The sequence below is a fragment of the Arachis ipaensis genome, chromosome B03 (genome assembly GCF_000816755.2).
Source record: "Arachis ipaensis cultivar K30076 chromosome B03, Araip1.1, whole genome shotgun sequence".
In the NCBI taxonomy this organism is placed as follows: domain Eukaryota; kingdom Viridiplantae; phylum Streptophyta; class Magnoliopsida; order Fabales; family Fabaceae; genus Arachis; species Arachis ipaensis.
This window is the reverse complement of record NC_029787.2, coordinates 51,061,183-51,075,263: the sequence shown is the minus strand read 5'-3', so window position 1 is coordinate 51,075,263 and position 14,081 is coordinate 51,061,183. Positions and strand designations below refer to the sequence as shown.

General features: G+C 38.1%; 1 protein-coding gene across 1 annotated transcript; it reads right to left on the bottom strand.

The window, feature by feature from the left end:
* Positions 5,356 to 5,733, bottom strand: LOC107633145. The gene has a single exon (XM_016336782.1). It carries the CDS (start codon positions 5,731 to 5,733, stop codon positions 5,356 to 5,358), a length of 378 nt encoding a protein of 125 aa, XP_016192268.1.

Below are 14,081 nucleotides of genomic sequence, written 5' to 3'. Positions count from 1 at the left end.
AGGTACGAAAAAGGCTAATTTGAAATTAGTAGAAGATGGAGAAAATTATGAGGAACTGGTTTGTGACATCATCATACCAAATGAAGTTTCTTAAAAAGTTTAGTAAGTGGAAACAAGGATAAAAATATGTAAAGTTAAGGAGTTCCACGAGGAGGTATTAAATTTGATGAGAAAGGCTAATGTTAAAAAGGGTCCTAACACTACAAGAAAAATGCTAAGTATAGTCAGATTTACCGTTGGATTTAGTGTCGCAGAGTAGCGACGAATTTACTGGTGGTAAAGGTGTCAAATTCGTAAGGTTGAATAATTATTGGTGGATTTATGTTTCTGACGGTAATATCGCTAGTAATAATTGGAGGAAAACAAAAATAAATTGGTGCATCTTTTAGGGTCGGATTTGCCTTCGGATTTTTTCAATGGTAAATCCACTTAATAAAATGCTACGTTTTGGTGACCTGCAATGGTTTACCTTTGGATTTTTTCGACGATAAATTTGACATTAATTCTGTCGTAAAATTGAAGCGTGAACCCTCTTACCCCTCATTGGAATATGTCTCTCTCTCTCTCTCTTTAACCCTCTCACCTCACATTCTCTCTCTAGCCCTCGCTGTCATTTTGCCGCCTTCGTGCTGCTCACCGTTGTCTCTCCTGGCTTCTTTATCTCGCTGCCAGCTACCATCAAACACAGCTGTGAGCATCTTCTTCCTCTCCTCACAACCTCTCAGTGTGGCTCTCTAGCTCTCCCCTGCCTCCCTCATTCCCAGTCACAAAATCAGAACAGAGCCACTCTAGTTCCAGCGTGTTCAGACGCAACAACGGCTGGTAAGCGCCACTACATCCCTCTCTCCTGCGTTCTTGCTCTGTTCTTCAACTCAGATTCTCAGATCACCTTTTCTTCTCTATTTTAGTTAATTTACGATTAGTTATATGTTGATTCTAGTGTTAATTTGATTATGTTAGGATTATTTGCTGCTGTTAGTTGAGCTCAAGTTAGAATTAGGATTTTCTGATTAGAATTAGTGTTAGTTTATACATATTTGAACTTACCGTAAGAGCTTCTTGAGTTTGAATTTCAATTTTTTTGGATTGATTGACTGTTACTTTGCTGAGTCATTGCAAAATGCTACTGATTTTTTATGTCATTGGTGCTGAATTTTGGATTGGTGTTGCAAAGAATGTTTGTTAGTGCTATTTTGTGTTGTTTATGCTTTTCCACGCTAAGTGTTCAACAATATGCCTCAAATAACTTTTAATGAAATTTTTGGCTCAATCTTTGAAAATCAATGCTTATTATAATACCCTAATTACCCTAAGCCTTACCTCATTACGTAAAGCAAGGGATAACTAAGTGCCATGACAGTTCTAAGGCTTATACGATAATATATACATATAGAAAGGAATAATAATAATAATAATAATAATAATAATAATAATAATAATAATAATACGAGAAGTCCGATGAAGAATTTCATCTCAAAACAATTAGCCTAAGCATTACCTCGCATCGTAAAGCAAAGGTTAATCAGAGATTACGACAGTTCTAAGCTCATACATAATACATATATAGAAAGAATAGTATAATCTAGAAGCCCGATGAAGGATATAGCTCAAAAACAGAATTTAATAATAATAATAATAATACGAGAAACCCGATGAAGAATTTCATCTCAAAACAAAAACAGAAAAGCGTGAAGCATTCATACGATAACTAAAACCGTAAAGGCACAAGATACACCTATGACCATTGTTCTGAAAATCGAACCAGACCGGACAGTTCAACCGGGTTAACCGAGAACCGGTCATCTGGCTGGTTCGGGTGATGCCAAAAACCGTTTGGTAAAAAACTGGTCGAACCGGCAGTTAACCGGTGAACCAGTAAAACCGGTCGATTTTTTGACAGTTTTCAAAGGTGAAAAATAAAAAAAAAATTAAAAACCTATATAAAAGCTACCCACTATCTAATTACCTCTCTCTCTCAGAAGAAAACCCTAATAACCCTAATAACCCTCTGAGTTCCAACGCTGCCACCATCAACAGTAGCATCACCTTCTCAGCTTCTCTGTCATCGTGGTGTCGTCAATTGAATTAACTATTTAACTCTGTTGATTAACTGATGAAGGAAATCTGGTTGCTGTCTCTTTTGTCATTCTTTTGTTTTATGACTTGTTAATAGTTGCTGGTACTTTTGTTAAATTTTTTAGAATAATTTTGTTGATTTTAAAAAACTAAATTATACATTGATTCCAATAACTACAGCAAGTTTTTTTTTAGATAACGTACTTCATAAGGATTTCTAAAAAATTTGAAGGTATATTTTTTATGGCTGAAGTTATATTTTGTTATATGTAATTTATACTGTATGTGATTTTTGTGTTTATTTAGTTAAAAAATTATTAAATTTAAATATTAAAATTATATATTAATTTTTTATAATTTTATTTTATATATGATTTGAGAACCGGAGGTTCTCAATATGGTAACAGTGCCCAGTAATATAAGATATAAGGTTCCGGGATGCCAAAAGCAATCCTAGAACTTCACATCAAACTTAAGATTCAAACTTAAAGCAATGCTAAATTTAAAACTATAACTTCAAACCATAATAAAACAGGGGCAATCTAACTAAGGAAATTTCTAACTAAACCAACACCGATGTCCCACAGCCTTCACCAGCCTAACCTTCACGCGATCTCACTGCCACCGCCTACCGAACCTCCCAAAACCCAATAGAAAATACAAGTAAATTGCATACAAGTAATACACAAGTAATGTCTATATATGGCAAGTAAATCAAGAAGCAGTTAAGCATGTTATACAATTCGGCATAGGATGCAAGTAGATAAAGCAATCAAATAAATAGAAAATGCATATGATGAATGCCTATCCTATTGGCTGTGATATCACATTGTCGGTTCAACTACCAAACCGACGTATTCCCATGGGAATGTCACTTTCGGTCACGTTTATAAATGGAAACTCCCTGGGATATAGTGCTCGGCTCACTTTCCCTAAGATATAGTGCTCGGCCACTCTTATGACCAAAAATATGTGATTTGGACTTCCACCACAGCCCTCACACATCAGTGTAAGAGGGACGAACTCCACGCCTTACGCCTACAACTCAGCATAAGCGGGACAAACCCGACCCTTATACCTATAGCTCATCAATATTATTCAAAAATAGGTTAATGATTCATAACAAAAATCTCTCAGCTCATTCTGAGTCTCATCATGCTCGACATTCAAGCCTCAATGTTCTCAATCTCAAAATAAGATCATCATCACATTAGTGTCCTCCATTCAGTATCAAAGAACTCTCCACCGACTCACTCAGACTAATTCACCCACAATTCATACTGCACCTAAGTCTCTGTCTTCTAAGAATTAACTATCTTTATCTAATTTAAGCCCTCTAAACTCTTTCTCATTAGTCTCAAGTGTCAATTACTAGTTACCAATCTTAAACCATAGATAAAAGAGTTTGGAAGACTATAGAATCCTTGAAAAGTGAAGAAAATAATTTTTCAGCAAAATAGGGGTCTCGCGTACGCGAAACCTTGTCCTGCATACGCATGCCTTGAAATTTGGGTGTTCGTGTACGTATGCAGTGCCTACGTACGCATCCAAGTAAAATTGGACCATGTCGCGTACGCATCTATGCGCCATGTACGCGGATGTGATGGAAAGAAGCCATTACCCGCATACGCGAGCTTTAGCAGACTTGGAAAAATTTTAAAGCTGCAGAATTTTAGATTTTTACACCGAATTTTAAACACGCATAACTTTCTTGTTTTAAAACATTTTCTGTTCGTTCTTCGAATGTCTTAAAACACTTGAACCCAAATTTCATAACAATCTAGTTTCATAAAAACAGGGGTCTAGAGGCCAAGTTATGCCTCGCCAAATTTTGTCAAAAATCAAGTTTTACACAAAATCATCAAAGTTTCCTAGTTTCCAAATTCCAAAACCAAACCAAACCAAAACCTACTCAATTTCATCACAAAAATACTACCACATACTATACTTTACCATTCCATTGCACTTTAATCAACTCAACATCCGCTTCACTCAATCTTTCCACCATAATTCAACAAAAATCTACAATTCATAAATCAACATCTCCACCTTAACAATTTTCACACAATTTAACTCTTTGTAAACATCATTCATCACCATTCAATATCAACACCAACCACAATATTCAAAACCCAATATCATCATCAATATTTATCATCAAACATTAACACTCACCATCATAATTCATCAATTTCATCACAATCACCAATAATTATCATACATGATCAACAATCCAAACCTATCCTATGGTCCACTAGCCTATGTTTCATGAAACATTACATATTATATAGAGAAAACTGAAACCATACCTTGGTCGATTTCCAATATGCACAAAAGTCACCAATTGATCACAACCAAGCTCAACCAAGCCACCAACTCAACTTCACTTGCTCCCAATATCACAATTATCAAGCTATACACAATTAGTTCATAAAAATCAATACCTAGGGTTTCTAAATACAAAATTTCACAAAATTTAAGAACAAGCTTACCTTACCCATCGTTGATTGGGACAAAACCCAATAGAAATGAAGTGCTACAGTGTACCTAAACACCCAAAATCATAAAAATCACTCAACAACTATAGCCAAATTTTCGAAATTGTTAAGGACTAAGAACTGGGCAGGGATTTTCGAAAATCTTACTATAATACCTAGCTAGAAGTGACAAGCTCAGCAAGAGTTTTGCGTAGCCACAAACGGCACGCGAATCGGAGCACTATAGCTCAACATATGATCAAATGAAGGTGATTGTGAATAGTATTTTTGTTTCTTTACTCTCCACTCTCACTCTCACCGTGCTCCCTCTCTTGGCTGTATGGAATGAGCTGAAATGCTCATTAATTAGGGCTACATATGTTGGGCTTGGGCCCAACTTGTTCCCGGCCCGGTCTAACCCATTAGTGTTTTTTTTTTTACCCGTTTGGCCCAAATTTGGGCCAAACCTTAAGAATTAGTGCCCGGTTTTCAACTTTAATTATTTTCCTAAGTTTTTCTACCATTTTTATTACTCTCACATAGCACCAGATAGACTTAAGCCGCTACTACCGGCCAATTTACTGGTACGCATTTTTACGCAAATTTTCGCATAAAATTACATTTTCCAACTCGAAAAATTCTACTGAATTCAAATCTCACATCCAAATTTTAAAATTAAGACTTCTAAATTTTCATCCTATTTTTTGGGCAATTAATTTGTTATTATTTTACGTTAATTAATCGGTTAATTATTTCGGTTCTTACATTCTCCCCGCCAAATTAGAAATTTTGTCCTTAAAATTTAGTGATTACCTGAGAATAACTCCGGATAATCCTTCCGCATGTCCGACTTTAACTCCCAGGTGTGCTCTTCCACTCCAGCTCTCTTCCAAGCTACCATGACCAATAGAACTTCCTTTCCATGAAACTCCTTCACACTAGTGTCGTCAATCCGCACCAGTGTTACTTGAAAAGTCAGGTTCTCCTTCAACTCAACCAACTCGGGCTCAAACACATGAGCCGCATCCGATGTGTACTTACAGAGTTGTGACACATGGAATACGTCATGTAAGTTAGACAAACATGGCGGCAAGGCTATTTGATATGCCACTAGCCCGACTCGCTTCAAAACTTTAAACGGCCCAATGTATCTCAGATTCAACTTTTTGGTTTTAATCATTCTTCCGATACCGGTTGTCGGAGTAACCTTTAAGAACACATGATCTCCTACCTCAAACTCCAATGGCTTTCTTCTCTAATCTGCATAACTTTTCTGTCAGCTTTTCGCCGTTAAGATTCTGGCCCTAATCTGTTTGATCTTCTCAGTGGTCTCGGCTACCAATCTGGTCCTATCATACTTGCTTCACCGACTTCATAATAATATAGTGGAGATCGGCACTTCCGTCCATACAAAGCCTCATACGGAGCCATCCCGATGCTCGCATGAAAGTTGTTGTTGTACACAAACTCTACCAATGGCATGTTACGATCCCAACTTCCCAGTTGATCCAAAACACAAGCCCTTAGTGTATCCTCTAATATCTAAATAGCCCTTTACGACTGTCCATCCGTTTGCGAATGATATGCCGTGCTGAGATATAGTCTCGTACCGAAAGCTCTTTGAAAATCTCCCCAAAACTTTGAAGTAAAACGGGGATCACGGTTTAATACTATACTTGATAGCACCATGTGCAACATCACCACCTGTTTAATATACAACCTCGCCAACTCCTCCAATGAGTAGTTCATCTATATTGGTAGAAAGTGAGTGGACTTGGTCAATCGAGATTACCCAAACCGCATCAAAACCCACTCTCATCCTTGGTAATACAGACACGAAGTCCATCGTAATTCCTTCCCACTTCCATTGAGAAATCTCAAGTGGCTATAGCATTCCCGACGGTCTCTAGTACTCTATCTTCACTTTCTGACACGTCAGACACTTAAATAAAAATGTAGCTACATCACCCTTCATCCTAGGCCACCAAAACATCTTCTTCAAACCGTAATACTTCTTCGTACTTCCTGGATGAATAGAGAATCTGCTGTTATGCGCCTCCTTCAAGATATCTTGTTGCAAGTTCCCATCATTCGGTACGCAAATCCTACCCTTTGTACCTTCATATTCCGTTTTCATCCCATGAAACTCTCCATTTCTTTCCTTTCTCAATTATTGGCAATACCTTCTGTAACTCTTGATCGTCTTATTGAGCTTTTAAAATTTCAGCCCTGAAGTCACTAGAGATCTACAGTTGGTTCAAGCATGCACTCCCATCAAATTCTCTGACACTCAGTCTCAAATCTTCAAACTTGCTCACTAACTTTTCTTCCTTAATCATCATCCAAGCAACCATCAATGGCTTATGACTCAATGCATCCGTTACAATGTTTGCCTTCCTGGGGTGATAACTCAGTTCAAAATCATAATCTTTTAGTAGCTCCATCCACCTCTTTTGACGTATATTGACCTCTTTCTGATCAAAGATGTACTTGAGACTTTTGTGATAACAAAAAGACTCTAAACCTCACTCCCTACCAGTAGTGCCTCCAAATCTTCAATGCAAACACAATCACCGCCAATTCTAAATCATGAGTTGGGTAATTCATCTCATGAGGTCTCAGCTGACGCGATGCGTAAGCTACCACGTTCTGGTGTTGCATCAACATGCAGCCCAAACCCTTCAACGAAGCATCACAGTACACTTCAAACGGTTTGTGCGGTTCCAGCAAACTCAAATTAGTCACTGAGGTTAATTTCACTTTAAAAGCTTGAAAGCTCTCCTCACATTCTGATGTCCACACAAACGGCACCTCCTTCTGGGTTAACTTAGTCATCGGTAATGCAATTTGAGAAAATCCCTTGATGAATATTCAACAATATCTGGCCAATCCCAAGAAACTCGTAACCTCTGTTATCGTAGTCGGCTTCTCCCATTCCATCATCGCGTCCACTTTTGAAGGATCTACTACTATTCTACCCTTACTCACTACGTGGCCTAAGAACTTCACTTCTTCCTTCCAGAACTCGCACTTAGATAATTTCGCATATAATTTATGCTATTTTAGGATTTGCAACACAATTATCAGATGCTCTTCATGTTCTTCTGCCGTCTTGGAGTAAACTAGATTGTCATCTATGAATACCACAACAAATTTGTCCAAAAGGGACGAAATACTCTGTTCATGTAATCCATGAACACAGCGGGTGTATTCGTCAACCCAAAGGACATCACCCCAAAAATGTAGTGACCATAGCGTGTCCTAAACACAGTTTTTGAAATGTCATCCTCCTTCACCTTAATCTGATGGTAACCGGATCTTAAATAAATTTTTGAAAACTCCCTAGCTCCTTGCAACTGATCCATTAAGTCATCGATTCTAGGCAACGGGTACTTGTTCTTCACAGTCACTTTGTTCAACTGTTGATAATCCACGCAAAGTCGCATTCCTCCATCTTTCCTTTTCACTAACAGAACTGGTGCTCCCCACGGAGAAACTGATAAACCCCAATTATAGGGTTTATCTTGTGTTGAATTTGGTGTATTTTATCAACTTATCTCACATTTATTCAATGAAATAGCATGGTTTTGTAAATTTCTCCTAAATTGCACTTAAGATTGAAAACATACTTTTTAGACTTTTAATTTCCTAAATTTAATTCACTTTAATTCCATTCGATGCCTTGATGTGTTTGTTAAGTGATTTCAGGCTTAGAGGGCAAAGATTGGATTGAAGAAATGAAGAAAAAGAATGTAAAAGTGGAGAATTCATGAAGAAATGAAGTTTTGGAAATCTGCCGATTGCACGTATGTGTAACCTTCTGTGTACGCATGACCTGAAATTTTGCCATGTGGCGCGTATGCGTGACCTTACGTGTATGCATGACACAAAGCACGTGACTCACTTAAAGAAAACATTGCTGGCGATTTCTGGACCTCTTCAAGCCCAAATCCAACTCATTTCTGAAGTATTTGAGGCCAAATTCAAGAAAGAACCAGGGGGGAGCAATTAGTGTAGCTTAGTAACCATACTTTAGGTCATTTTTTAGAGAGAGAATCTCCCTCTTCTCTCTAGGATTAGGATAGATTTAGGTTAATTTCCCTTAGATTTAGGTTTTAATTCTTGCTTTGATCTAGTTTCAATTGCTTTTCCTTGTTTAATTGCTTTGATTCTCTTAGTTCATCTTGTTAATTTCTCATTTGTGTCACTTTTAGTTTCATGAACCTTTGTTACTTTTAATTTTATTTAATGAAATTTGATGCTTTTATGTTTGTTGGTGTTTAATTTAGTTGTTATTATTGTTATCTTGCATTTGGTAGCCTTAGATTTTATTATTATTGCAATTTAATATGCTTTTCTTTTTATGCACACAAAGTGTTTGATAAAATGCTTGACTTAGTCTTAGAGTAGATTTTTTAAGATTCTTGGTCTGGAAAGAGAAATTAGGTAATATTGAGTCATTAATTCCTGATGAGTGGATATTTTATACCCTTTTTGGCACTATTTTGTTAGTGTTTTTAGTTATAATTTACTAAGTTCTAGTAAGTTTTAGTAGGTTTTAGTGCAAAAATCACTTTGAATGCTACTTGGAATTTTTGTGTTTTTCTTATGATTTTAGGTGATTTTTGAGTGAATTTGGCAAGTTTTAGCAAAGTCTGATTCAGAGGCAAAGAAACGATAGCAGATGTTGTCAAATCCTGACCTCCATGCATTCAAACGAGCATTTCTAGAGCTACAGAGATCCAATTGATGCGCTCTCAACGGATTTGGAAAGCTAACTTCCAGAGCTTTCCAGTAATATATAATCATCTATACGTTTCTTTGGAAAGGATTGCCCAAAACGGGCGTTGAACGCCCAACTTAACCCCTTTCTGGCGTTCAATGCCCAAACAGGACCAACCTCCCAAGTTGAACGCCCAAACTGGCGTTCAATGCCACCAAGGGAGCAAGAAAGCAGCGTGGACACTCCCTAGTGTGCGTTCAATGCCCACTCAACCAAGTTGGACGCCAAGATCACCTCAAACACTCACCAAGTGGGCCAGAAGTTGATTTTCGCACCTTTAGCTTAGTTTTTCTTATTTTTTGTAATTTTTAATTATTAGTAATATCTTTTTGGTCGAGTATTTACTATAAATAAGGGACTTCCTTCCTCTTGAGGATTATGCCTCCCAGGAGGGGAGAAGTACAGACATTACTTTTGTTTTCTCTATAAAGTATGAGAAACTAAACCTCCTAGGTTAAGGATAGGAGCTCTGCTCATTCCTATAGATTAGTATAATTACTTCTTCTACTTTAATTCATGTTTGATTCCATTCTATGGTGTATTTTTGTTCTTCATCTTTATGAATCCGGGGTGGAACAAGAGTATGACCCCTTATTCTACATGAGCTCTTGCGAAGCCTTAACCGGATAGTATTGAGCTACAGCTTGAGAATACATCACAGGTTTCAAGAGAGTATATGGGCTAATTGGGATATGTGACATGAAATCTCATTAGTCATAGGTAATTGAGGTCTCTGTGGCATTAAGGCTAGAATACAGAGCATCATTCTCCGATCCGGAAGATCTGACCTTGTTTGTGGCATTTTGAGTAGGATCACTAGAGATTGAATTGCGTGAGCTTCACCCTCATTCAGATTGGATGACCATTAGCATCAGCGTTTGATCTGGATTAGAGGAGATTAATGACCACTATCCCCAGCTTTAATCACTTACAGCCTTGCCATTGAATGGATCACTCATTGTTAAAGCAGTCCATAAGAAGTATTAATCCAGAAAGATAAGCATCTCTAAGGCCTTAACTGGTTTCCCATCATTGTTTCTACTCCAGTTTGGTATTACTTTATTTATTATTCTGTTTTATGCGTCTGCAACAACAGCTATCTTTCTATTCGCCTGACCAAGAAATGCAACATAACCACAGCTTGCTCAATCTAACAATGCTCGTGGGATCGACCCTCGCTCACCTGAGGTATTACTTGGGTGACCCGATGCACTTGCCAGTTCAGTTGTGCGAGTTCTAATTTTGCGCACCAATACCCAACTTGGATTGATGATCTAGAGTTGTTAGTTAATCTTGTTTCCATTGATACTAGTTATGGATTGGGGATAACTAGGCCTAATTGATCTTATCTCGGTGTGGAGATAACGTAATAGGCTTAACTCTTGGTAATTATTGTGTTATGATGAATGACTAGGATAGAAAACTTTAATTCTCAATCCTTGCCATGAATGCCTCTTTAGTAATTGTTACCTTTAGTTGTTTTCTTTATTTTATTGTCATTTAGATTATTGTCTTCTTATTCGTAAACCACCCTTGTGAATCTCATAACCGATAATACGCATACCTCACTGCAATTCCTTTGAGAGACAACCCGAGGTTTAAATACTCTCGGTTATTATTGGTTTGCATTGTGACAAACAAATTAAACTTTGATTGAGGGTCGATTGTTAGTTTTGATCTATACTTCAACGGAATCATTTTGTGAAAATTCCAAACTGGCGATTCCCCCCTCTATCAAATACACTCGGTCGAATGAACCTGTTGTTTAGAAGCTCTTCCAACTAAGTCTTAAGTTCTGCCAGCTCTATCGGAGCCATCCTATAAGGTGCAATTGATACTGGTCCTGCTCCTGGCACTAAGTCAATCACAAATTCAATTTTCCTTTGAGGTGGAAATTCGGGAATATCTTACAAAAATACTTCTAAGAACTCCCTATCTACTAGAATTTGATCTAACTTCTGTTCATCACCTAATGCATTCGCTACCAAAAATATATAACCCTGACACTCTTCCCCACTACAGTTCACCAGCACAAAGTTCAGGTAATAACCCTCAGCTACCACTGCTCCTCCTTCTCCTTCCAGCATAAACCAAATTGTTCGCTCAAAGCAATCCGACAATACCCGATTCTTGAAAGATTAAATCCCTAACCCAACCATTGGCAAACAGATTAAATCATGAACAAATTCTCTATCCTCAATCTTTAAATATATTTGCCTACAACCTGATCTAGTCAACTGTCTGATACGAGGTATGCACATGCAAATTGAAAGCTAATTCTAACATTTTCAATCCTAGTTTCTCAACCTTATCAAATCAAATGAATGAATGCGAAGCTCCAGTATCATACACTGTAACCAATGTCTTGTCACCAAATAAATATTTACCTCTCATTAATGGATCCACCTTAGTAATATTACTGGCATTCACAGCAAACACCCGACCTTGGTGTTGGTTCCGACCCACATTCGGGTTTCTCCTCTAGTGCAATCCCATGCCAGATGACCAGGCAATCCGCAAACGAAATAACATCTCCTTCTCATGCCTGGTGGTACTGATAATAGTTGTTCCTCCTAAATTTTCCTCGATCTTAAAGGTGTTGAGGTGCATGTCCACCCCTGTTGAAGCTCTGACCCTTAGGCTAAAAGTACTTTCCACACCCACAGTTGTTGTTTCTTCCTCGAGTGTCTCTTGCTAGTGCCACCTTCTTTGCACAATCCTCTACCACTCTTACCTTGTTCACAAGCTCAGAAAACACCCAAATCTCCAAAGGAGTCACAACAGTCATGATGTTTTCCATCAAATCTCTTTGGTATTTTATACACTTCTAACTCTCACAGGACTCAGGGACACCTTGACATACCCTAGAGAACCTACAGAGTTCCTCAAACCTACTAGTGTAATCGGCCACAGATAATGAGCCTTACTTTAGCTGTATAAACTCCAACTCCCTAGCCTCTCTTACTAATTCAGGAAAGCATATATTATAAAAAGTCATCTGAAACACATTCCAAGGAATGTCGACATTCTAAAGTTGTAGTAATTGGCATTCTCCTTTCCACCAGTGTTGAGCCTCTCCTAAAAGTTGGTACATCGCAAACTTCATAAATTGATTGTTCAGAACATGTTGAGCCTGCAGAGCATGCTCCATGGCTTGGAACCAATTATCTGCTTTAGTAGGGTTGGTTCACCGTTTAAATGTCAGTGACGATCCTTTAGAAATGAAGCCAAGGTCATCGGATCACCTCCCAAGTTGTTACCGTCTCCTTTTCCATTCCTATTCCCATTTTCATTTCCGTTCCCAGTCGGTTGACCCATCCTTTCCACAGCTTGCATAGTCGCAGCAGCATTCGTTTCCATAGTATTTGCTAGATTGGCCATCGCCGCCATAAACTTGGAATGTTCATTAACGGGTTGATTACCCTCATTGCCTCTTCGTGAACTCGTACGACCTCGTCAATGAGTAGCCATTAGGGTTCCTATCTACATCAAACAATCGATGTTAAGATGAGTAGTCTCAATATCTCAAGCCTAGTGCTTCAATTATCCCAAAAAGGCCCTCACAAAAAAAGCATGCTATGTAATATCAAGCAGATAACCTAAATAGCATAAAAAAAAAGACACAGTGTGTGCAATGAAGCACAATCGGTCTATCCCTCAGGCTCACGAGGATGAACCGCTTTGATACCACTAAATGTAACACCCTAATTAGCCTAAGCTTTACCTCGCATCGAGTTTTGGCTGACTAGTTACATATAGACGATACAGAGTTTTTGAGTTAAAATAACTTATACAACTTATCTCTCAAAGTCAAGCCTTTAAGGCAACAAAGATACAAAATGTGAGAGAGAGTCTATAACAACATAATCCAAAATAAAAAAGTGATAAAAGATCCTCCGCTCCGTTACCGTCTCGCAACTCACCGAGGTGGGTTATGACCTACATCTGAAAAATAACAACAATATATGGTACGAGAACCAGAGGTTCTCAGTATGGTAACAATGCCCAGTAATGTAAGATGTAAGGTTTCGGGATGCCAAAGGCAATCCTATAACTTCACATCAAACTTAAGATTCAAACTTAAAGTAATGCTAACTTTAAAACCATAACTTGAAACCATAATAAAACAGGGGCAATCTAACTTAGGAAATTTCTAACTAAACCAATACCGCTGTTCTATAGCCTTCACCAGCCTAACCTCCACGCGATCCCATCGCCACTGCCTACTGAACCTCCCAAATCCCAATAGAAAACACAAGTAAATTGTATACACGTAATACACAAGTAATGTCCATATATGGTGGGTAAATCAAGAAGCAGTTAAGCATGTTATACAATTAGGCATAGGGTGCAAGTAGACAAAGCAATCAAACAGATAGAAAATGCATATGATGAATGCCTGTCCTATTGGCTGTGATATCACATTATCGGTTCAACTGCCAACCTGACACATTCCCACGGGATTGTCGCTTTCGGTCACGTTTATAATTGGAAACCCCTTGGGATATAGTGCTCGACTCACTTTTCCTGAGATATAGTGCTCGTCCACTCTTATTACGAAAAGTATGTGAGGGGGACTTCTACCACAGCCCTTACACTTCAGCGTAAGAGGGACGAACCGCATGCCTTACGCCTACAACTCAGCATAAGCAGGACGAACCCGACCCTTATACCTACAGCTCATCAATATTATTCAAAAAACAGTTTAATGATTTATGGTAAAAATCTCTCAGCTCATTTTGTGT